Source organism: Pelobates fuscus, chromosome 4 (assembly GCF_036172605.1).
Source record: "Pelobates fuscus isolate aPelFus1 chromosome 4, aPelFus1.pri, whole genome shotgun sequence".
Classification (NCBI taxonomy): Eukaryota; Metazoa; Chordata; class Amphibia; order Anura; family Pelobatidae; genus Pelobates; species Pelobates fuscus.
This window is the reverse complement of record NC_086320.1, coordinates 340,145,322-340,171,427: the sequence shown is the minus strand read 5'-3', so window position 1 is coordinate 340,171,427 and position 26,106 is coordinate 340,145,322. Positions and strand designations below refer to the sequence as shown.

At 40.2% G+C, this 26,106-nt stretch overlaps 2 protein-coding genes across 2 annotated transcripts in view; one reads left to right on the top strand and one right to left on the bottom strand.

Annotated features, from left to right (window-relative positions):
* DUS3L (dihydrouridine synthase 3 like) overlaps positions 1-21,118 on the bottom strand; it is a 33,507-nt gene extending 12,389 nt beyond the window's left edge. The window contains exons 1-9 of the mRNA XM_063450761.1: positions 21,074-21,118; positions 19,789-19,881; positions 15,191-15,488; positions 13,086-13,655; positions 9,085-9,126; positions 7,786-7,938; positions 1,968-2,084; positions 675-740; positions 249-359 (exon numbers count right to left, since the gene is read on the bottom strand). Coding sequence (XP_063306831.1) covers positions 249-359; positions 675-740; positions 1,968-2,084; positions 7,786-7,938; positions 9,085-9,126; positions 13,086-13,655; positions 15,191-15,488; positions 19,789-19,880 — 1,449 coding nt within the window. The 5' untranslated portion in view covers position 19,881; positions 21,074-21,118. The remainder of the gene's footprint in view (positions 1-248; positions 360-674; positions 741-1,967; positions 2,085-7,785; positions 7,939-9,084; positions 9,127-13,085; positions 13,656-15,190; positions 15,489-19,788; positions 19,882-21,073) is intronic.
* A 3,546-nt stretch (positions 21,119-24,664) lies between these two features.
* The window catches only part of LOC134609074 (pituitary tumor-transforming gene 1 protein-interacting protein-like), a 50,276-nt gene continuing 48,834 nt past the window's right edge, over positions 24,665-26,106 (top strand). The window contains exon 1 of the mRNA XM_063452460.1: positions 24,665-24,886. Within this exon, the coding sequence (XP_063308530.1) occupies positions 24,778-24,886 (109 nt within the window). The 5' untranslated portion in view covers positions 24,665-24,777. The remainder of the gene's footprint in view (positions 24,887-26,106) is intronic.

Below are 26,106 nucleotides of genomic sequence, written 5' to 3'. Positions count from 1 at the left end.
AAATAAAAACAATACCTGCTAAATGAAAGAAAAAAAAATAGTGGGCACTATGTGTACAATATGTGTACAATAATACATTTAACTTTGCGTAGAGATGTCTATGAAGAAATCAGTTTAACTCAATACAGCATCTCAGACGCGAGAGTTCTAGATTAGAAAACACTTGATACATCCCAACAACTGTAAAAAATAGAACTTCGCTGCAACAGTATACAAGGCAAAAATATGATATTAATATTCAGACTTACTGTAATCATTGAGACACCCCATTCTTTTAAGTTTGGGATTAATTTATGAGCAATATTGTGGTTTTCATGAACTCCAGTCCTGATTTTCACCGTTAGGGGAACATCAAGCACCTACAAATACAGAGCGATACATTTTCTCAGTGGAAGAATATGTAAGTTCCATTCAAAATGTTACACTGCTTCTACCTTAACAATTATAATTACTAATTTTTAGTTACAATTTCCCCACACACATTATTATTTCCAAAAGTACAGTTTGAGAGAATATTTACACTAGTCTGCATTTATTTACCCATCACTAAAAACAATTGGCTTTTCAAAATGTGTGTGTGATTATCGCAAACCTCATTCTCAGACCTGGCTATAGATTATCAAGTCAATGTTTTGAACATGTGAAATAGAAACTCTCCTATTTGATTTACTTACAGACTTCATTCCTTTTACAATTTGTTCAAATTTGTTGGTTCTATTCATCAATCCACAGCCACCTCCCTAGACAACGAACATTAGAAAAAATGTGTATACATTAAAACAGAGCTTGCAAACATGATTCAAATAAGTGCAATAATAAGCATGTGAATAGGGAACATCTTGCAAGTGAAATGCCTGTTACACTCATGAATAATGCAACTGCAATAGAACAAGGGTCTTTTGTTTTACAAGATTGTGCAAGCCTGCTGAATAGCTCGCTGTAGGGATGCTGCAGGTAGTGCAAGACAGCATCTTATGAGCATTGCAGCTTTATGCAAGCTTGTCCTACTTTAAAGCAGCACCATCAACCCACTCTGCAAAATCAGTATTTATTAAATGTAAGATCTTCATGAAATATATTGACTGTTGGATTTTCATAGAAAAAATATGCATAGATATTAGCTGTATCTAGGGAGGATCCTGCAGTCTCGATAGACCTCTAAGCTGCGCATGCGCAAAAATACAGCAGTAATGTCAGCTCATGTCGGCGGTCATGAGGGACAAGTTCAAATAAATCTTACCTCCCAAATCCCACCTCCCCCTGACCACCAGCAGTAATGTCACCAACGGGGGTCTTTGCAAATTATGCAAAGTCCCTAGAAAATGACAGTGCACCAGACTATGCTAACAAAGATACAAGCAATTTTCAGAAAAATATAAATGATATAAAAATTTCCACTCGCCCACTATGCAATAGCACATAGAAATTCACCCCTTGTGAATGTACCGTGGACCCTCCAGACTTGCAGTGGTGGGTACGTTTGGCAGGGATTTTAATAATGTGAGACTTCAAAGAGAATACACAGTAAATTTAAGGTCAGAGAAGTATTGAAAGCATAGCTGACTTCGTTTAACTTAATTTTTTGCAGTTTGGTTATTTTGAACTTTGAATTCACCTTGAATTCTCACTTTAGTGAATAATCCTGATAGACCTGTCAAGTAGCATAAGGCTTGCAATTCTGAGCCCTACAAATGATATGAATTCCATGTTAACTTAAAATACTTTGACAAATTATAACGTGCATATTTTTTGTTCACAATATAGACTTGTAATATGACTTTCAAACCATTAAAAAAAAGGTCCTTTTCAGACTTTTATTATTAGCAAAGTTCACCCTCTACTGTGCTTAACTATGAATTTGTTAACAGTCACACTCCACTGCTTCTAAAAGTAGAAAAAAATAATAATAATAATACATGTATGTATGTATGTATGTATGTATGGACTGGTGCAGAAGCAATTCTTACCTTACTGTACACCAGATCTATTGGACAACCAACATTGATATCCACAAAGTCAACTTCAATGGTTCTGTTAATAAGTTCTGCGCACCTTGTCATTGTGTCGGGAAAGGCACCCTCCAGCTGAAGAAACAAAAAATGTATATTAATCACTCAATATGTAAAAGCTCAAATAAGGCTCTAAACACATTTTGAGAGGATTAAAAAGCAGACTATGGCATTATGTGTTGGAGTTGAAATTTAATCAGTGTAGTCCCATATTAATGTCCAGCAATCTAAAGTAACATAGCTCAATGACAAGAAACATTGGATCGCTTGATACAATACACAAATGACAATACAAGTAAGAAATGTTCATTACTGTAAATAAAAAGGCTATTTCCAACTGTGCACAAATTGTAGCATCCTCAGCCATTTCAAAGTATGAGAAAAACATAAATTTTACTTACCGAAAATTTCTTTTTCCTGAAGATTAGAGGCAGTGCTTATACCACAGGGATATCCAATCTGGAGGGAAAAAACAGGCAGGCAAATCTCCAAACATTTTAATCCCTCCCCTAATTACCTCCTTTCCCATAAGTAGCAGCTCCTCCTGATCATCCCCAGACAATACATAAGCCAAATAGCTGCAAAATTACTTAGTTTATTAGAAAAAAAGGGGCGGGAATTGTAGCACTGCCTCTAATCTTCAGGAAAAAGAAATTTTCGGTAAGTAAAATTTATGTTTTTCCTTTCAGATTAGAGGCAGTGCTTATACCACAGGGATATAATAAAGCAGATCCAGAGGGCTGGTTCATTTCACTACTGCTTGAAGCACCTTGCGCCCAAAAGCTGCATCCTCCGAGGCCAGTATGTCCAACTTGTAGTGTCTTGAGAAAGTATGGAGAGAGGACCACGTAGCCGCTGAACAAATCTGAGAAGGAGAAGCAGCTGCTCGCAGAGCCCAGGACGTTGAAACAGCTCTAGTAGAATGGGCCTTTAAAGGGCCTGCATGATCCATGCCATTCTTGGAATACGCCAACTGAATACAATCCTTCAGCCATCTAGCCAGAGAACTCTTCGAAACTTTCATGCCTTTCCTTGTGCCCTTGAATAATACAAAAAGACTGTTATCCTTCCTGAAGGATTCTGTCGCTTTTAGATATTGCAAAAGACATCTCTTGACGTCTAGGCAGTGAAATTTGCTTTCCAAGGCATTAGATGGATTCTGACAAAAAGTTGGTAAGACCACTTCCTGGTTAACATTTGAAACAGAAAAAACTTTCGGGCTGAATGAAGGATCGAGCTTTAGAACCACCTTGTCCTGATGAAAAACTAAAAAAGGAAAATTTGCCCGAAGAGCTTGGATCTCACAAACTCTTTTAGCAGATGTAATAGCCACCAAAAAAACAGTTTTCAATGAAATGAGCTTTAGGGAAGCTTCCTCCAATGGTTCAAAGGGCGGCTCACAAAGCGCGGAAAGGACTAAGTTTAGATCCCAGGGAGGACAGGTTTCCCTAACATAGGGCACCAAACGATTCAGAGCTCTGAAGAACCTAGAAATCAGAACATTTGAGGCCAGGCATCTGAGGGAGAAGAAACTGATAGCAGAAACTTGTAATTTCAACGATGCAGGTTTAAGGCCTTTTGCAAATCCCATCTGAAGGAAACTTAGGATCTTCTGAATGGACGCGGAAACCGGGTTGACTTTAAACCTACAACACCACTGACAAAATATCTTCCAAATTCTAGTGTAGATCTTAGACGTCGATTCCTTGTTAGTTGCCAACAGGATCTTTATCACTTCAGGATCCAGACCTTTGCTCTCTAAAATCTGGAATTCAGAAACCAAGCCGTCAACTGGAATTTCCGAAGGGTCGGAAGTGGCACCATGGCGTCCTCTAGAATTTCTCCTGAAAGCGGCAACTTCCAAAAGGTGGCCCCCGGAAAGTTCAGGAGAACCGAGAACCAACTTCTTCTCGGCCACCATGGAAGGATTAGGATAATTCTTACATTTTCCAGCCTTACTTTTTGAAGTATTCTGGGAATAAGCACTACTGGCGGAAAGATATAAGCCAGGTTGAACTTCCATGGAACTGACAGGGCATCTATGAAATCCGGCCTGTCTGCTGGATTTAGGGACGCAAATCGTCTTGTCTTCCTGTTCATTCTGGATGCCATCAGGTCTATCTCTGGAACACCGAAGCGGTCTGTGATGAAATTGAAAGTTCTGTATGACAGGGACCAATCTGCTTGTTTCAAATGATGCCTGCTCAGGGCATCTGCCACCACATTGAATTTTCCTAAAATGTGAACTGCAGAGATGGACATAAGGTGCACTTCTGCCCACAGCATGATCATTGAACACAGGCTTTCTAATCTTGTTGATCTCGTACCTCCCTGTTTGTTCAAATATGCCACTGTCGTACGATTGTCTGAACGAATTTGAATATGCCGATTTTTGATGAGAAACTGAAACGCCAAGAGTGCCATCCATACGGCCTTTAATTCCCTGAAGTTCGAGGAACTTCTCATATCCTTCTCTTGCCAGGACCCCTGCTTCTTTATGTCTCCCAGATGGGCCCCCCAGCCCAGCGCAGAGGCGTCTGTTGTTATTATAGTGAAGGACTTCATCCGGAATGACAGACCCTCGTGGAGGAATCGAGAAGATGTCCACCACTGCAGACTTTTCAAAGTTAGATTGTTGAACCTCATCAGCCCATCTAGGCCGAGTTCCTGTCGATTCCAGACTAGCAGAATGTTTCTTTGTAGAGGTCTCATTCTGGCTTTTGCCCAACCGACTGCCGGAATTGAGGCTGTAAACAGACCCAGCAAGCACATGGCTTCTCTGATTGAAAACACACTTTTTACTCTGAGATTCCGGATTAACCGCTTGATCTTTAGTTTCTTTTCTTCTGGCAGAAATAACTTCATTGCGATAGAATCCAAAATTAGACCCAAGAACTGGATCCTTTGAACTGGCACTAGTTCCGATTTGTTGAAATTTATTAGCCAGCCATGCTTTTCCAGCGATTTGATGGCTGTCCCCAGATCTAACTGTAGTTGAACCTGGGACTCTGCAATCAACAGCCAGTCGTCCAAATATGGAATGACAGCGATGCCCATACCTCTTAGAAAAGCTGAAACGACTACTAGAAGATTTGTGAATACTCTGGGCGCTGATGAGAGGCCGAAAGGCAGTGCTCTGAATTGGTAATGTTTGGTTACCGATTGGCAGCACACCGCAAACCGTAGAAAACTTTTGCTGGATTCCGCTATGGGTACATGAAGATAGGCATCTTTCAAATCCAGGGACGCAAACCAACTCTTTGGGTGAATAAGCAGAGCCGCTGATTTTACTGATTCCATGAGGAATTTCTTTTTGATAATCCGCTTGTTTACGGCTTTTAGATCTAGAATAGGTCTGAACGAACCATCCGGTTTTGGCACCAAGAAAAGTCTTGAATAGGTGCCTTGATGTCTTTCCTTTATAGGAACTTCTTCCACTACTCTTTTTAGTAACAGAGTCGACACTTCTCGCATCAGAGAGAGTTCCATATCTAGAGACTGAACCCTGGAACATAGAAACCTGCTTATAGGGGCTTGTGATAATTCTAGAGCGTATCCGTGCTCTATCACTGTAAGGACCCAGCGATCTGATGTCGTCTCTTTCCAATGCTCTAGGAAGTGACTCAACCTTCCACCCACCGGCCTGGCGTCATAATTTTTTATTTCTCTTGGCAGTAAACCTTTCCTTCTTCCTATAATCAAAGGCTCTTTGCTGTTGACCTCTGAAATAGTTTCTACGAAAGGAACTTCTGAATGATACTGATGATACTGGTAAAGCTTTCCTTCCTTCCTTCATCTGTTTCAACAGCTCATCCAGCTTAGAACCGAAAAGTCTTCCTGGTTCAAAAGATAGTTCACACAGATAATTTTTAGATGCCGCATCTGCAGACCAATTTCTAAGCCAAAGCGCTCTCCTGGCGACTGTTGAGATACCTATATTCTTGGCCGACAATTTCAGGCTTTCTGTAGAGGCATCCACTAAAAAATCAGACGCCATCTTGATATTTTTTAATAGCTTTAACGGGTCTTCCTTAGCTTCTCCCGTATATACCTTTTCTAGTTCTTCCAACCAAAGTTTTTGGGCCTTGGCAACGGATGACCCCGTAATCAAGGCTTTAGCTTGGGCTGCAGAAGAGATGAACAACTTCTTTAAAGAGGAGTCCATGCGTTTATCCATGACATCCTTGAGCCCGCTTGAATCTCCAATTGGTAAAGTAGTCTTTTTACCTATTTGAGCAATAGGGACGTCCACTACAGGGACCGTATCCAGCTTACAGTCTTGCTCTGATTCTATGGAAAAAAGAGTTTTAAAATGCTTAGACATAAACGGCTTGTGACTAGGGAACTTCCATTCTTTCAAAATCAATTCCTTAGTCTGTGGGTGAAAAGGAAACACTTTGGACTTTTTCCCTGTTCCCCCAAAATCAAAGATGCACTGCACTTCTTTAATCAATTTCCCAATGGCTTCATCTGGGAAGGCAAATTCCTCATCTGAGGAATCACTGCCTGAATTATCTTCATACTCAGAACCACTAGTTCCCGAACTAGTATCAGAAGTTTCCCAAGATCTCAGTCTTTTCTTAGCATGCTTTACAATCTGAGAATCCTGGGCAACAGAAGCCTGGACTGAATGTAATGCAGCTGACTGCATATCCACAAATGTTTGCTGCATACTTTGCTGCAACCAGCTGAGAAAAGTGGACATTTCTGTTCTCTTTGCTTCCTCTGAAGCTTCTTTTGAACACACTGAGCAAAGTTTCTTTTTACAACCATCAGGCATAGGTTGGCCACACACAGAGCACATTAAATGCTTGGTTTTAGATGCACATTTCCCCTTCTCAGCAACTTTATCCATACTTTCCGGATTAGACATACTGGGAAAACAAGAAAACAAGAAAGGGGAAAATAATCAAAATTTTCTCCTTACGGATTCAGGCTAAGAACCATTTAAAATGAAAACTTAACAGTCTTACCTTAAATGGCCTGAGAGTGTGTTGGAGGGCAGGTGAGAAACACACTTCACAACCGTTCTGAGAGCTCCTGGCAAACAGAGGTTGCTGCTGGTAAATGCTCATATAAGTCCTGTAACCAAACGAAAACGTCCAGTTCAAATTTGGCGCCTGAATCCAGGTTCGCATTGCGCATGTGCATAGCGCTCTGCGACTCCCTGGTGGAACGCAACGCAACCTGTGTGTGCGTTCCACCGACAGGACCTCCCAGCCGACGCACGCCTGCGTCCTTCGTCATACCGGCACCTGGCACGGCAAAAGACGGCAACATAAAATTTGAGTGACCACGCCGGCCGGCGTGTTGAACGCTACTTACCGGACATCAAGGAAGCAGAGCCTCCAGAGCCTCAGCCCTTCTCACCTACTTCCTGGAGAACCTCCTGTCTAACCTCCCCTGCCGAAGGCAGGCAAAGAACTGGGGATGATCAGGAGGAGCTGCTACTTATGGGAAAGGAGGTAATTAGGGGAGGGATTAAAATGTTTGGAGATTTGCCTGCCTGTTTTTTCCCTCCAGATTGGATATCCCTGTGGTATAAGCACTGCCTCTAATCTGAAAGGAAAAATAAATGTATATAATTTTACAAGTTATGCACACAGAATCTGGATTCTTAACACTCAGGGTACCCATGTGTGTATAAATGGATATTTTGAAACATAATTCTGGATTTATCCACATATAAAGATGAAAAACTTGCTAAGTTCATAGGGAGACTCAACATCTCATGTGTGATTGTTTGTAACCACTTCAAAAGTTAGCTGAGACAAACCTGTACTCCGAAAAGATCCTCGGAGTGATGCCGCCTTAGTAATGCCCATTCAGAAGGCTGACCTTGCAAGATATTGGTGCACACTGCCATCTCTCCACAGGTAATGTCTGCGCCATAACGCTTGCATATTCTCCTGAAAGGCAGATTGCCACACTAACCGGAACAGAAATAAAATATAGATAGTATCCAGCTTACATTAGTAGAATACAAAAAGAACATGAATACGAATCTAAATATGTATTGCCTTCATAAACACACAAAACACTAAAAAATATATTTACATTTTTAAACATAAATCCGACATAAAATCAGGATTTGTACAATGTATTTTTTTTCTAACCATTATAGACTATTTAGGAAAATGTGTTGTTAATCAGCCCCCACCAGCTTCCCTCTCCTTGTGAAAACTATCATGCCAGAATATGGGATTAGGAGCCCAGCAGCAGAGAAAGTCTTGGAAGGAATTAGTTTGCACAGGGTGTAGAGCCCCTTGAGCAAATACGTTAAAAATTAGGTCCGTCCTAATCTCAACTCTACCTTATGTTCTAGCACATATACTAACTGGAAAGACAGTGCCAAAATAATACACTTGAAAACAATCATTAAAAACAGCAGTGTATAATGACAGCAATATATAAAGTTAGGGTCATTGGCAATGATCATTAAAGGGACACTATAGTCACCTTAACAACTACAGCTTAATGTAGTTGTTCAGGTGAGATCTATAGCTCCCTGCAGGCAATCTAATGTAAACACTGTATTTTCAGAGAAAATACAGTGTTTACATTGATTGATAGGAATATCTCCAGTGGCCGTCACTCAGACGGCCACCAGAGGGACTTCCTATCATGTATGGCCCTAAAAAGGCCATGTACACGTCAGACGTATTAAAATACATCTGACGTGTGCAGGAGAGAGAAGGCACTGTGTGCGTGCCTTCTCTCTCCTGCCTGTCAGCAGAGGAGAGGGGGCGGGCAAAGACCACGAGCTGAGCCGTCAGTCAGATCAGCTCGCGGCCACGCACACCGTGCGCATGCGTGGTAGTGCGCTCAGTACTTCATAGGGCGGCATGAATGCCGCCCTATAAAGTATGTGCGCATGTGCGTCATGGATGATTGCTCCCTGCTCGCGCCCGCCTATTTCGGCATTTTGATGAAATAGGGGGCGCTGCTTCACGAGGCTCCCGGCGCTGGAACGAGGTGAGTAAAAAAGGGCTGCCTGGAGTGTCCCTTTAAGTAACTGATTGAAGGACAGCAGAAACTTGTATGATTGGAACTGAGAAGGATATTCATTACATACCGTTGTTAATGGTGCAAGATATAGCTTGTTTCTGAAGTCAATCTGCAAGGTGAAAAAATATATATAGGTATTTTTCAGGACTTTATTATAAGAAACACATTGTAAAAAAGCTTTAATGTATCCAATATTTACTATTACAGAGAAAGTAATTTCAGGTTTACAAAAAAAATGACAAGTTATCTTGGTGATATAGAACTGCTGTTCCCATTATCCTTAAATAGAGGTAAGCCTAACGTTTTTCACCTATGGCATACAAAGCAAGCCAACTTGTGTTCTGTGGCCTCCAAAGTCCATTTCAAAGTTACTGGAAAACAGAATCAAAGTGCAACGTTTCGATCTCTACTGAGATCTTTTTCAAGCTTGAGTGCCTGCACCATATTACTGTTTTATCATTTGAATAAGGGGATCCAGCCCCAAGTCTGGAAGCACCAGCACCATTATGTGAGTGCGGATCCCTCCTTTTGTTAATTTTTTGCAAATCAAAGTTCTTGTGGCCATGGGCATTAAGGTGCATGGTCTGCAGAAAAGGTGGACAAGCCTGATGGTATATGACCAGACAGATGGCTGCACTTAGGATTACAGTTCTGACTGCAATATATTGACCAATGGTTCATCAAGCATCTCTATTTTAGTTTAAAAAAAAAAAACATTTATTTTCATTCAGCATTCTTTAGGATCTATAAGACTATTAAAACAATGTCATTGTTTTCTCATACATTGGATAAACTGGAGGGTATGAGTTGCAGAGTTTAACTGACTAATACAGAATATGTTACTATGGCATTAGTTAATACCATATAATTCCCAGAAAATGGTATTACAGCTAAATAAAACCACATGCAACATTACTGAAACATTATTCTTGAAAATTATTATAATATTTGCCAGATTATGACAACAAAGATGAAAAATAGAGACCATGGCCTCAATTTAATATTGTTGGATAAGCTTTTCTAATGATTTTATATTTTTGCATGAATTTTTAAAATGATTTAATATTACAAAAACTATTTTACTTTTGTAGTATTTTGATAGTTTTTCATTGGAATAAAGGTATGTGTGTGGTGCTTTCCATCTATAAATGAGCAGCAATCCACCTACAAGGAATTCCCACAACCATGTGAAAAACAGTGCTGGTGGTGGTCCACGCTGAAGTTATACAAAAAGTAATTAAAGTATATAATTACATACAGTTGATGAAAGACAATTCTATACAATATGTCTTAATAAAAAGAACAAAAAAAACCTAAAAACATAACAGTGCAATAAAAGAGTGCTTTATTTATATATATATATATATACCGTATATACTCGAGTATAAGCCGACCCGAATATAAGCCGAGGCCCCTAATTTTACCCCCAAAAACTGGGAAAACGTATTGACTCGAGTATAAGACTAGGGTGGGAAATGCAGCAGCTACTGGTAAATTTTTCAATAAAATTAGATCCTAAAAAAAAATATATTAATTGAATATTTATTTACAGTGTGTGTATAATGAATGCAGTGTGTGTATAATGAATGCAGTGTGTGTATGAGTGCAGCGTATGTGTGTGTATAAGTGCAGTGTGTGTATGAGTGCAGCGTATGTGTGTGTGAGTGCAGCGTGTGTGTGAGTGAGTGCAGCGTGTGTGTGTGTGAGTGCAGCGTATGTGTGTGTGAGTGCAGCGTGTGTGTGTGTGAGTGCAGCGTGTGTGTGTGTGAGTGCAGCGTGTGTGTGAGTGAGTGCAGCGTGTGTGTGAGTGAGTGCAGCGTGTGTGTGAGTGAGTGCAGCGTGTGTGTGAGTGAGTGCAGCGTGTGTGTGAGTGAGTGCAGCGTGTGTGTGAGTGAGTGCAGCGTGTGTGTGAGTGAGTGCAGCGTGTGTGTGAGTGAGTGCAGCGTGTGTGTGAGTGAGTGCAGCGTGTGTGTGAGTGAGTGCAGCGTGTGTGTGAGTGAGTGCAGCGTGTGTGTGAGTGAGTGCAGCGTGTGTGTGTGTGCAGCGTGTGTGTGTGTGCAGCGTGTGTGTGTGTGCAGCGTGTGTGTGTGTGCAGCGTGTGTGTGAGTGCAGCGTGTGTGTGAGTGCAGCGTGTGTGTGAGTGCAGCGTGTGTGTGAGTGCAGCGTGTGTGTGAGTGCAGCGTGTGTGTGAGTGCAGCGTGTGTGTGAGTGCAGCGTGTGTGTGAGTGCAGCGTGTGTGAGTGCAGCGTGTGTGAGTGCAGCGTGTGTGTGTGTGTGTGTGTATGAGTGCAGTGTATGTGTGTGTATGAATGCAGTGTGTGTGTGTGTGTGTGTGTGTGTGTGTGTGTGTGTGTGTTGCGGTGGGGGGGTGGGCAATTTTATTATTTTATTTATTATTATTTTTTATTATTATTTATATTTTTTTCATTATCATTTCTTATTATTATTTTTTATTTAGTTATTATTTTTATTTTCGTCCCCCCTCCCTGCTTGATGCATGGCAGGGAGGGGGGCTCCTTCCCTGGTGGTCCAGCATTGGCAGTTCAGTGGGGGGGAGAGGGGGCTGGCAGAGATCTTACTTACCCGTCCTGCAGCTCCTGTCAGCTCTCTCCTCCTCCGCGCCGTCCGTTCAGCTCTTCTGTCAGCTCACACTGTAAGTCTCGTGAGAGCCGCGGCTCTCGCGAGACTTACACTGGGAGCTGACCGAGGTGCTGAACGGACGGCGCAGAGCAGGAGAGAGCTGACAGGAGCTGCAGGACGGGTAAGTAAGATCTCTGCCAGCCCCCTCTCCCTCAGTCTGTATTATGGCAATGCAAATTGCCATAATACAGACTATTGACTCGAGTATAAGCCGAGGTCCGTTTTTTCAGCACAAAAAATGTGCTGAAAAACTCGGCTTATACTCGAGTATATACGGTATATAAATAAAAGTGCTAAAATTAGATAAAAAGTACCAGTCAACAATGGAATTGAGTAATTTCTGGTTTCAGGTCCTCACTTAGTGAAAGCAGACATTACTCAATTCCATTTTACTTTTTATCACATTTATTATATATATGTTGTTAAAGTATTTTTTTTATTTTAAATACCCAGTCCTTTTTTATATTGGCTCCATGGACATTCCGTATATCCATAGGTGGGGTTCATTCCACCCAAGCCTGATTATACCAGATCAGGTCCATGCTCTGGGTATTGCAAGTAGGATAATTACCTACACTATTATACCATTGGAGTTTATATCTCCCTATATATACTCCTATCTGGACCAAGACTCCTGGATCTCACCATTGTATCCCTAGACTGGGATTAAGCCGGCTACGCCTACAGAAATAGAGCTATATTAGCTCTAGAAAGTGTGAGTGTTCCATTGGCATTGCTAATATCTGCATATATTATTCAACTGTATTGCACTATTATGTTATTTTGTTAAGACATATTGTAAAGAATTTTCTTCCATCAACTGTATGTAATGATTTACTTTCTTCATTATCTTTTGTATAACTTCAGCACGGTCCACCACCACTGTGATAGTTTCTGATATATATATATATATATATATATATATATATATACGTCCCAGCACTCAATGCTCCCGGTCTTTTAATGCTCCGGTGCTGTCTCCAACCAAATTGTATACGATACCAGTCTTGAAAAAAGTATTTTACAGACTGAAACGTTGACTGGAACGTTGTGTGAATTTGTAATTGCTCAATAAAGCAACAGATGAAATTTACCTTGAAAGACTCCTGAGTGCTCTCTACTGGTATCGCGTACACACACATATATATATTTTTTATTTTTTATTTTTTTAAAGCTTATCCAACAATATTAAATTGACGTTCATGTTGGGAATTAAAGAAAAAAAAAAAAGAAAAATTCCTGAATTCAATAGTTTTTTCTGAGCCTGTACAATTGTACGTACAACAATATAAACATTACACCATTTTTATGTAATTATAAAGTAAATCAGTAGTCTGTGACTTACATTTTTACTACATTCATAGTGTGTATAACAGGCCTATTAGGCACTGTCTAGCAGGAGAAGGTTTATAAAACAAAATGACTTACAGTTTTCTTCTCACATGGTCTGAGCTTGATGATATCTTCATCTGTGAGAGCTCCCACTCTAGGGGTTTCCTTTTTTGCACAGTCTGCAATTTGCGGAGTGGAGTCTTCCTTGATTGCAGCTGTAGAGAGCAGCGTATCCTGTTGGTCAGTTCCCACCTTAGTGTCTGCGCATTCAGATGTTACCCCAGATTCCTCTACAACAGGTTTAGGTGCATTTCCCTTTCCACTCGCACCCGGTTTACTGGTTTTGTTCATATTCTTCAAATACTGGTCAGTTTTCTCAAACTTGACTTTCTTTTTCCGCAGCTGAAGCTGGAGATCTCTGTTCAGATTATTTGTTACCAAAACATTCCCTTCACACTTTTTCACAACTTCTTCGTTAATTAGATTTTCAAAATCTTTACCCAGGTGGGATTTGGCAAAACGACAGGCTGCCCCATAGTTGCATTTTCCAAGAGTCTCAAACAGATAACAGTTTGGGCCAATATCATCTGGCTTTTCTGCCATGAACTTGGACAGATCATGTGAAAATCTGCATTTCTCACCAAATGTACAGGAATTCCCTTGTCCCTAAAAAAAAAAAGAAAAAAAAAAAAGGAATGTATCAGAAAATTGTTAAGTATTGTGGTTAACACTGTAAGTCCAGTGTAATGGATCCAGGAGCTGGTTCACTTTCAAGTGAACCAGCTCCTGGATCCATTACACTGGACTTACAGTGTTAACCACAATACTTCACATTTCAGTCAGATTTTTGGTGAAATCTCTGCCCATATCCAGTTTTGAGCACTTCATTTTAAGTCAGACTCCCTCATCCCTGTGTGTTGCACTAGGCATACCAGACCAACCTGATCAGAAAATTGTTGTATATCCCATTTTATTTGGATTTTTCGATTGCCAACTGCTTTTTAAATAGTACAGTGCATTACAGAGACTGTTTAAAGGGGCTGGTATAATTTTACTTTGCCAAGTCCCATAAAACCCATTGTCATATAAAAGGACCATAGCGTTTAGCAACCTGTAAGATCTTTACAATTGCCGATTGGAAAACTTTTACTCCATCAAAAAAAGCATGAAATGCTCACAAAACATCCCACACCTACAATGCACACAGACATACAAAACATGCAGTCCATATAAACACATATAAACCTTTACAAAGCAGCCACTGCACCCACGCAAAACACTTGCAGAATTCTACAACATACATAAATGTTGCGTTTAAAATTGGGACAGCACCATAAGTGACATCAAAGCTTTATGTCAGCACAGCGCTACCAAAAGGTTGCCTAACCTGGCCCAAAGTGTCCATTTAAAGTGAAATTTATATCAACATTTAAGTGATAAAACTAATATGAGCTACATATATATATGTATTGTTTATTTTATATATATATATATATATATATACACATATATATACACATATATATATATATACACACACAAACATATACACATACACACACACACACACACGGACGTTTTAGCCGCGAGGCAAACAAGGCATTTGCCTAGGGCGGCATTTTCCAGGGGGCAGCAAAAAAAGCCGCCCCCAAATGCCCAGGGCAAATGTCTTGTTAGCCTTGCGGCTAACAGTCCAGGCAGGCGGGCGGCGCTGACGAGGGAGCACTTTCCCCTGAGCTGTCTGCTCAGCTCCCTCGCGCGCGCCACCTGCAGCCACTGGACCACCAGGGAAAGGGAGAACCCCGACCCCCCCCCCCCCCCCCAAAGGTAAGGAGGCTGGGGGGGTTGAATTAAAAAAAAACACAAGTGAGTGTGTGTGTTAGTGTGTGTCAGGGAGTGCGTCTCTATGCGTGTCTGTTAGTGAATGTGTGTGTCTGCTAGTGACTGTATGTGTCTGTTAGTGTGTATGTCTGTTAGCTAGTGTATGCGTGTCTGTCAGTAAATGTGTGTGTATATAGAAGGTGGGGCAGGGTGGGGGGGTGCCTGAGTTTTGTCCTGCCTAGGGCAGCACAAAACCAGGATACACCACTGCACACACACACACCCCTAGTTAACAAATGACCATTTCTCTTTAAAAGAGGAGCATGTAATGTAATTCATACCACATCATTCTCTACCGAATACCAAAAATAAAACCCTACCTGTTTAATACTGCTACACAATTTAACTTCTTCAAAATGGGAAGGTTTCATGTGAGGTCGGCTTTTGTTTTGTCCCCTGGCTCTTTTTTTTTCTTGTCTGGCATCAGTATTTTTTTGGCTTTCTTTCTCATTCCCACAGCTATCATCTGCAAGCTTAATTCTTTTTGCTTCAGGTTCCGTTGAGTCCGGAGAAGTCTCATTATGTGCAGTTAGTTTCTCACACTTCTGCAAACCATCTTTCTTTGCAGTATCTTCATCATCAACGAATGAGTGGAATTCCTCCTTAGTTGTTAAGTACCTGAATGGAAGCAAATAATATGACATTCTATTGATACATTTTCCATGAAAAATAAGAGCTTTTGCCCAAATTGGCATTTAAGTATTTAAATAAGAGAAAAAAAAATAGCATGTAACATTTATTTTGTTAAAACTATCCACTCAGTCAATGCTGCAAAGGCAGTAGTAAATACACGTTATGCTTCTCTCTCACAGGGTAGACACTGCAGCATATTTTGGGAAACATGCATAACATAGTGAGCCTGCAGTACACTGGCATCCAATCAGGAATTAAAGTTTATTAATGTGATTGGAGTGTGTATGTGTGTTTTAAGGCTATATGGTGCTGCCAGTGATGGAGTTGTGTTATAGATGCGATATGGGTCTTTGTGATGAGATTCCTGGATTTGGTGTGGATAACAAATGAAGACATTGCTCTATGAAACAACTGCAAATGTGTCCTACTTTATTATGTTAGATATGGATGTAGGGTGAATGGCCTTTAAACACAAAATTAAAGGACCACTCTACGTCCATAAAGTACTCTGGCTTCCTGAAGTGCTTTAGGCCTATGGAGTAAGCCCTTTAAAAGTAAGTTTATAACTATTTCTTTTTAAAATCTGTATCTTTACCATTCCTCCTCCATTAGCTCCCATGAGATAACAGAAGTGTCTCTACTTAAAGGGGCACTGTAGGCATCCAGACCACTTCAGCTCATTGAAGTGCTCTGGGGGCCAACTCCCATCACCCTTAACCCTGAGCATATAAATATTGCAGTTTTTATAAACTGCAATAATTACCTGCTAGGGTTAACTCCTCTTCTAGTGGCTGTCTACCAGACAGCTACTAGAGGGACTTCGGGGTGCTTAAACGACCAGTCCTCATAGACCACCAACAGTCCAGGTTTTGTCATTATCTCCATTAGAATAAAACAGAGAAATACATAAATCCTGGACTGTTGGTTATAAACATATGTACATAGGGGATTCCTTCAAATCCTTTGAAACCCTACAAACTACAGCACCCCTAACGACCAAGGACGTCTTCCGCCACATGCAGTTACGTGACTTTGCCAGACTCCCAAATATAAAGAAAGCAGCCCAGACCCCTATGACATTTTACGAACGACTATGCGATGCCGAAACAATCCAAAAAGGGATGATCACCACAATTTATGCTCAGCTCAGTGCCCCAGACAGAGGAGCCGCAGACCCAAATTACATACACCAGTGGGAAACAGATTTAGGGGGAGCAATAGAAGGAGAGGACTGGGTTGACATATGGGAAGCAACAGCAAAGACGTCAATCTGTGTGCTACAGCAGGAGCAAGCATATAAGATGCTCATGAGGTGGTACACCACACCTGCTCAACTCTATAAAATGGGAAAAACAACGACAGACACATGTTGGAAGGGATGCGGTGGCAAAGGCATCTTCATCCACATGTGGTGGGAATGCCCAGAGGTGACTAAATTCTGGAAAAGTATCCAAACACTACTTCAAGAGGTCCTCGCACGACACATAGACCTAGATCCCTGGGCGATCCTACTATCCAGACCTTATGACTGCCTTTATAAAAAAGAACAACAACTACTAAATAAACTTACGCTGGCGGCTAGAAGAGCACTGGCACAAAAATGGCTACAGCCCACGGTCCCTACTGACAACGACGTGATAGTCAAAATCAAAGACACTTATCTGATGGACAAACTGACTGCTCAGGTAAGACATACAGAAAAATCATTCCAAAAAATCTGGCAACCATGGGAAATTTATATCAATGAATAATCCCAAACTAACCGAGAGTCGGGGGTTGCGGCCCGGCGTGCTTCCGCCTGCCGGGCGCCCCAACAGGCACAGCACCTCTACCTCCCACTACCTCCCCCCCCCCCCCTCACCCGCAACTCCCAACCTACCCCATCCTACCCCCCTCCAGAACGACCGATCAGTACCTCAGAGGGCCTGACACACCAGACAAGTACGACCACCTAGACTGGGTAAAATAATGCACTAAGACACAAAAGGCGAAAAGTAACTGTGTTAGTATACAGAGCACTACCTCGCAAACGCAGAAACTCCATGCCCACCAACAGATTGCCAGACCCAAATGAAGATAATTGGTAAACATGACATGAAATGTAGTACTGACCTTTAATAACCATGTTAATAGACACTTAGTTCTAATTTTTTCTTTTATGGTATGTTTCATATTTGATACTTGGGCTACCAACGCCCGGACTATAGAAAACCAGCGCCGAGCGGCATAACCCTTTATACTCATGTATAATGACACGATATACATCTTGTTAAAATACTGTATTACATGAACATGAAAGACCCCTGCGTGGGTCATCTACTGTATTTTTTTGATGCCGTTACGGATGCTGGAACAAAAATAAAGAATTTAAAAAAAAATAAAAAATCCTGGACTGTTGGTGGTCCAAGAAGACTGGGTTGGGGAACACTGGTCTAAACGACGCTGAACGTCCTCACGCTATGTCAGAGGACTTCCAGCGTCGCCATATTCCCCATAGGAAAGCACTGAATTAAGCTTTCCTATGGGGAGATCCTAACACGAGCGCAGCCATTGCAGCGAATGTGCATTAGATCTCCCCCGCCGGCAGGGGTGGAGTGTGGGCGGTGCTGAGCCAGCGCAGAGGGACATCGGCGCTGGACCCAGATAAGTGACAGAAGGGTTATTAACCCCTTCTGCACCATGGGGGTGGGCCTTAACAGAAGGTGAAGCTATAGTGCCAGGAAAACTAGTTTGTTTTACTGGCACTATAGTTTCCTTTTAGGTGCGCCTGCCTTCTCCCCTATTGCTCCTTTCCAAACCTCAGACCGGTGACCTTCCCGACCAAGGGTGCAGTAACACAGGTGCACAGTTTCAAAGGCTTCTCAATGATTATTAACCAGTAAAGAGAATTAAAGTCTCTTTACTGGAAAAATGTGAGGGCTTGCAAAGGCTGCAGTCATAAGAACTCTTTTTAGATATACAAAGAATAGCTACATGCATAAATATAGGGAAGATTGTATTCATTGTGTATATATCTACTAAATACCATTTTATTTTTTACTGTTCCTTTAAGGTGCATCACATTATTTAGCTTTCTCGTTAGCACACAAGTAACATAACAACTCCTGGAAAAAGTACATGGATTAAATAACAGCAACAACTTGTTTCTCAGTCACATTGTTCAGTATGTTGTTTCCAGCATTTTGAGAGTCCCTTTATCTATTATAAAACAGCATATAGCTGCATGCAGTTTTCCGATTGAAGCTCGGGACAAAAAGCGGAAATACAGAGGCAGAGCTATTGCACACCGCTTGATGAATTTGGAGGTACCGTATATACTCGAGTACATACTAATCCCTAATTTTACTCCAAAAAACTGGGAAAACTTATTGACTCTAATATAAGACTAGGGTGGGAAATGCAGCAGCTTCTGGTAAATTTCTAAATAAAATTAGATCCCAAAAAAATTATATTAATTGAATATTTTTTTACAGTGTGTGTATATAATGAATGCAGTGTGTGTGTATATATAATGCAGTGTGTGTATGAATGAATGCAGTGTGTGTGTATGTGATGCAGAGTGTGTAACCTTGGTGGGCGGTGGGCATTTTATTTTTTTTATTATTTTAATATTACATTTTATTTTAATTTTAATATTATTCAAATTTAATCCCACCCTGCTTGTTAGCTGGCCAGGGAGGGGGGCTATATTATTCCCTGGTGGTCCAGTGGTGTGTACCGTGCAGGAGGGGGGCTGACAGCGAGCTGTTACTTACCTTTACAGCAGCTCCTGTCAGCTCCCTTCTCCTCCGTGCCGTTCAGCTCCCAGTGTAAATTTCGCAGTCTGAGTGCCACGCGGAGCGTTGCTACGGTAAACTGTGCCAACGCTCTGACGCCGTGGCTCTCGCACGACTTACAGTGGAGCAGGGAGCTGACAGGTGCTGCTGTAAAGGTAAATAACAGCTCGCTCCGGCCTCCAAAAGGACCGCCGGGCTTGTAATGAGCCTGGCGGTCCTGGTCTGTATTATGGCAATGTAAATTGCCATAATACAGACATTGACTTGAGTATAAGACGAGTGGGAGTTTTTCAGCACAAAAAATGTGCCGAAAAACTCGTCTTATACTCGAGTATATACGGTAAATTGTTTGTTAATGGTTTAATTTCAATCAGGAAAGCTGGCACCAAGAACCTACTCACACCATAACTTAATTAAGATGACGTTCTTATGGTGTCCACAGTACCGCTTTACGTTTTAAAAATTAGATCCTAGGATTGATTACATTAATCAGGTCTTTCCATAATTACTTGGGTTTAATGGCAGCAACACCTCGATCTCTGTTTCCAGTCAATGTTTCCATCTTGCCATTTTCAGCTTTTGTAACATCCCCTTCAGACATTCTAAAATTGAGAAGAAAATAACTTAAATATATCTACATACCTCAACATATCCTGGTATTTAATTTCCCAAACCAGTCCTCAACACCCACCTACAGTCCAGGTTTTGTCAGTATCTCCACTGGAATAAAACAGGGAAATTCATAAATCCTGGATTGTTGCTGGGCCATGAGTCAAGTGAAAACCACTGGCTCCTTATAGCATATTGAGACAAATGAATATACACATTGTAAATAAAGCAAACACTACCTTTTCTCCATAACTTACTTATACAGGTGAAAGCAAGGAAAGCATAGTCGATTAACTGAATTCATGTGCTACTTTTAAAAAAAAAATCCTACACCAATTTAGCAATTTAAATAAAACAATCTTGCACTGACTATGTTTCCAAGGCACTAGTTCTGATATGTTAAAACAAACTCTTGTAAAAGTGAAAACCAAATCTGCAATTTCTCCACAAGATCTCCTGTACAGTACTCAAATGTTATCACATGTAAATATGACGGGAAATTGAGTTCACATGAGTATGACTAACACAGCCCTTGATTTAATATTTTTGGATCAGCTGCAGAAGTCACCATCCAATTTTTGTTGATAAATTTGAAAACTTTTCTAACTTATATTTGAAAAGCGTATCCAAAAATATTACATGGTACCCATCGTCAGGTCAGGTTTAATAAAGCGTGAATTCAAAGCGAATTCCAAGTGCAAGGTCAAAACAGACAAACTCTGAGGACTTTTTGACTTTGATTTCTCACTTTAGAAAATATACCTGTGTCTTGGCAAAAAATAAAAAACTCAAACTCTGCATGTGGCTAATATCTCCATGTGATGAATCAGTGACCACCCCTCTCACAGGACATTTGTAAAGCAGTAAGGAGCCTTTAAACCCCAATCTTTATAGAACTACAATTCAAAAAACAGCTTGCCATCCTCAAGCCTGGCAAAGCAGCATGGGATTTGTAGTTCTACAACAGCTGGATGTGACCCTTGTTGTAATAATGGATAAATTAGAAGAATTAGCAATAGATTCCAGACACCTACAGGATTAGATGTTATATATCTCTGCTAGAATATTTCACTATTGCAATAGGGTGCAGCACAATAAGGGGCTCGGGGTTGGCCTGTCCCTCCATTAAATGTGTTTCTATATAATTTCATAGACAAATATTTAATTGCAGGAATCTCCACATACACTGCTATGGAGCACACTGCAGGCTCTACTCCTCACTGCACGCTGCTCCTGGAAAAGGAAATAGCAACTGTGCAACAGCCTTTACAGTCCCCCCTACCACTGACTGCTAGGTAATAAAACAAGAATAGAGCTTCCGGGTTCCGGCTTCTATGTGGTCCGCAGAGATGTCATGTGATCTCACTGACCGAATATATTACACACACACAGCACTAACAATATAAAAAATAAACGCCCACACAATACAATGGAAAATAAACAAATACTTTATTCTATATAACACATTTATTATTATGCTGTCTAAACATAGCACAATATACAATGTAACACAACCCTTTCCACATTATTCTATATGACACACTCCTCACTATACTATGTAAACAATAGCACAATATACAATGTAACACAATCCCCCACATTATTCTTTATAACACTCCTCACTATGCTATGTAAAAATAGCACAATATACAATGTAACACAATCCCCCACATTATTCTTTATAACACTCCTCACTATGCTATGTAAAAATAGCACAATATACAATGTAACACAACCCCCCACATTATTCTTTATAACACTCGTCACTATACTATGTAAAAATAGCACAATATACAATGTAACACAACCCCCCACATTATTCTTTATAACACTCCTCACTATGCTATGTAAAAATAGCACAATATACAATGTAACACAACCCCCCCCCACATTATTCTTTATAACACTCCTCACTATACTATGTAAAACATAGCACAATATACAATGTAACACAACCCCCCACATTATTCTTTATAACACTCGTCACTATACTATGTAAAAATAGCACAATATACAATGTAACACAACCCCCCACATTATTCTTTATAACACTCCTCACTATGCTATGTAAAAATAGCACAATATACAATGTAACACAACCCCCCCCCCACATTATTCTTTATAACACTCCTCACTATACTATGTAAAACATAGCACAATATACAATGTAACACAACCCCCCCCCCACATTATTCTATATGACATACTCCTCACAATACTATGTAAAAAAATAGCACAATATACAATGTAACACAACCCCCCCACATTATTTTTTATACCACTCCTCACTAGTGTATGTAAAACATAGCACAATATACAATGTAACACAACCCCCCCACACATTATTCTTTATAACACTCCTCACTATGCTATGTAAAAATAGCACAATATACAATGTAACACAACCCCCCACATTATTCTATATGACACACTCCTCCTCACTATACTATGTAAAAATAGCACAATATACAATGTAACACAACCCCCCACTACATTATTCTTTATAACACTCCTCACTATGCTATGTAAAAATAGCACAATATACAATGTAACACAATCCCCCACATTATTCTTTATAACACTCCTCACTATGCTATGTAAAAATAGCACAATATACAATGTTACACAACCCCCCACATTATTCTTTATAACACTCGTCACTATACTATGTAAAAATAGCACAATATACAATGTAACACAACCCCCCACATTATTCTTTATAACACTCCTCACTATGCTATGTAAAAATAGCACAATATACAATGTAACACAACCCCCCCCCCACATTATTCTTTATAACACTCCTCACTATACTATGTAAAACATAGCACAATATACAATGTAACACAACCCCCCACATTATTCTTTATAACACTCGTCACTATACTATGTAAAAATAGCACAATATACAATGTAACACAACCCCCCACATTATTCTTTATAACACTCCTCACTATGCTATGTAAAAATAGCAAAATATACAATGTAACACAACCCCCCCCACATTATTCTTTATAACACTCCTCACTATACTATGTAAAACATAGCACAATATACAATGTAACACAACCCCCCCCCCCCACATTATTCTATATGACATACTCCTCACAATACTATGTAAAACAATAGCACAATATACAATGTAACACAACCCCCCCACATTATTTTTTATACCACTCCTCACTAGTGTATGTAAAACATAGCACAATATACAATGTAACACAACCCCCCCCACACATTATTCTTTATAACACTCCTCACTATGCTATGTAAAAATAGCACAATATACAATGTAACACAACCCCCCACATTATTCTATATGACACACTCCTCCTCACTATACTATGTAAAAATAGCACAATATACAATGTAACACAACCCCCCACTACATTATTCTTTATAACACTCCTCACTATGCTATGTAAAAATAGCACAATATACAATGTAACACAACCCCCCCACACATTATTCTTTATAACACTCCTCACTATGCTATGTAAAAATAGCACAATATACAATGTAACACAACCCCCCACACACATTATTCTTTATAACACTCCTCACTATGCTATGTAAAAATAGCACAATATACAATGTAACACAATCCCCCCCATTATTCGTTATAACACTCCTCACCATACTATGTAAAAATAACACAATATACAATGTAACACAACCTCCACATTATAACTTTATAACACTCCTCACTATGCTATGTAAAAATAGCACAATATACAATGTAACACAACCCCCCCACACATTATTCTTTATAACACTCCTCACTATGCTATGTAAAAATAGCACAATATACAATGTAACACAACGCCCCCCACACACATTATTCTTTATAACACTCCTCACTATGCTATGTAAAAATAGCACAATATACAATGTAACACAACCCCCACATTATTCTTTATAACACTCCTCACTATGCTATGTAAAAATAGTACAATATACAATGTAACACCCCCCCCCCCACATTATTCTATATGTCACACTCTTCACTATACTATGTAAAATAGCACAATATACAATGTAACACCCCCCCACATTATTCTTTATAACACTCCTCATTATACTATGTAAAGCATAGCACAATACAGAATTTAACACAACAAAAATTCTCATTATTCTATATAACACTCCTCACTATACTATGTAAAACACAGCACATTATAAAATGTAACACAGTAACCCCCCAGACACACTCTATAAGGTAACACACACCCCACCCACAGTATACAATATAACACAGTACCCCCCCCCCCCCCACACACACACACACTCTATAATGTAACACACACCCCACCCACAGTATACATCGTAACACAGACCACCCACACATACACACTCTATAATGTAAACCCCCACACCTACAGCTTAGCTTTTTTTAATTAACATTGATTCTCTCACTGCATAGAAATCATTACCCTATACTGTAATAGTCTCAACTCAAATTCTGTTATACAGTGAAGTTATCTAAATTTAACATGACATTCTGAGATCATTACTCATTGTGCTACTATTTTATAGACTGCAAGTATTTGGTATTTTTGAGAATAAATACATATTTTTTTTTTTTTTAATTGTCACATTGTTAATATAGCCAATCCTGAATAATTCTGGCTTTCTTAGAAATAAAGAGCTAGACAGAAAAATGAAACAGTGCTGTTTTTCATAGCTATTTTGCACAGTATTATCATAGCATGTGACGTATCACAAGACCCCTCCACCAGCCAGGAGACTGGAGGAAGCCCAGACTGTACAGCCTCCCGGAAGTCATTGGGTTTGTTAGCTATTGAGTCCTGCCTGCAGCCTTGATACAAAGTAACACTGGAAGATCTGCACTGCTACCAACCGGACTGCACAGTGACCGACCCACAGACATGGTGGGCAAGTGGCTACCATATCCAGGAGCCCAGCTCCTGCTTTTCCTGCTCAGCTTGTGTATGGTATGGGCAAGCCAAACGACCTCCTCTCCACCAGTATCACAACGTAAGGATCTGGGGCTTGGGATGGGGTGGGGGGTTACTGTATACACAAATGGAATGTAGCATCAAAATATGTGTGTTCTGTGAATGGATATATAGTGTGTGTTTTTCTCTCTTAGTGGAGAGAAATAGACAGCCAGGGCTGTAAGGATATTGTCTGTTTTAAGACATTGGAGATAAACCGTGATTAAATGCATTATGTAGAAAATATAACCATCATTCTAAAATTTTCCTTTCCTTTTTTTTAATTTTTTTTACAGAAATCCATGGTCTGAGTTAGAGGCTAGCCTGGTGGTGGGTACTAAATGTATCCCTTAAAGTTATGGGTGCATGTGGTTATTAAAAGACCTGTTCGTAGAAGTCCAATGCAATATAGCTTCATTCATGTTTGTGCTTTTATTAAAAAAAACAAAAAAAAACAGTCCAGGCATACAGCTGATTGTGGTGGTTATGGTGCCAGGTGGTAATGGATAAAGTCCCTACTATTTGCTTAAAACCGTTTCAAAGTGATTTGGAAAAAAATGTCTAAATCAAGATCAAACCATTTGGCGCAGCTCAACTCGTTTGTTAACCCTAATTTGACCTGGCTTAACTAACCCAGTAATCCTGTGTGAATATTGCAGTTCTAAAAGGATTAACAGCAGAGATGTGGAATGGCAAAATCTTCCTAAACTCTCAGAGTGCATGTGCCTTGTTGCTGGCATCAATGCATGCTCACTAGTATAAATATCTTGGATGGATAATTAGATTGTGAAATTCCTCATTATTAATTAAAACAACATTTTCCTGTGCACTATCCCTAATCTCTATGCACACTTATGAAGTGTAAGCTCATCTGTCACATCAAGGCAAACCTCTTAGGTGAGTCCTACACTAACAATTCACCTTGCTGCTTTCAGTTAAAATGAAAAAAATTCTAATGAGGGGGTGTAGTTTTCTAAACCTCTACACACTTATTAACCCGTAATAGGGGACACATGGAGTGGGAAGTAGCACTGTAACATTTGTAAATACAATCACAAAATGTATCCCTGGGCTCTAACTCCCAGTACTCCTGAATGGCAGCAGTGCATATAGTATTGGTTTTAGTTCTATGTATTGGGGCACAATAGTCAGGGCTCAAGTCCTGCAGGAACGCATGGGAATGGCGTTCCTGCACTTTTTCCAAAGAAGGAACGCCGTTCCTGCTAGTAGTCCTGCAGGACCTGCCCTGCTACCAGCACA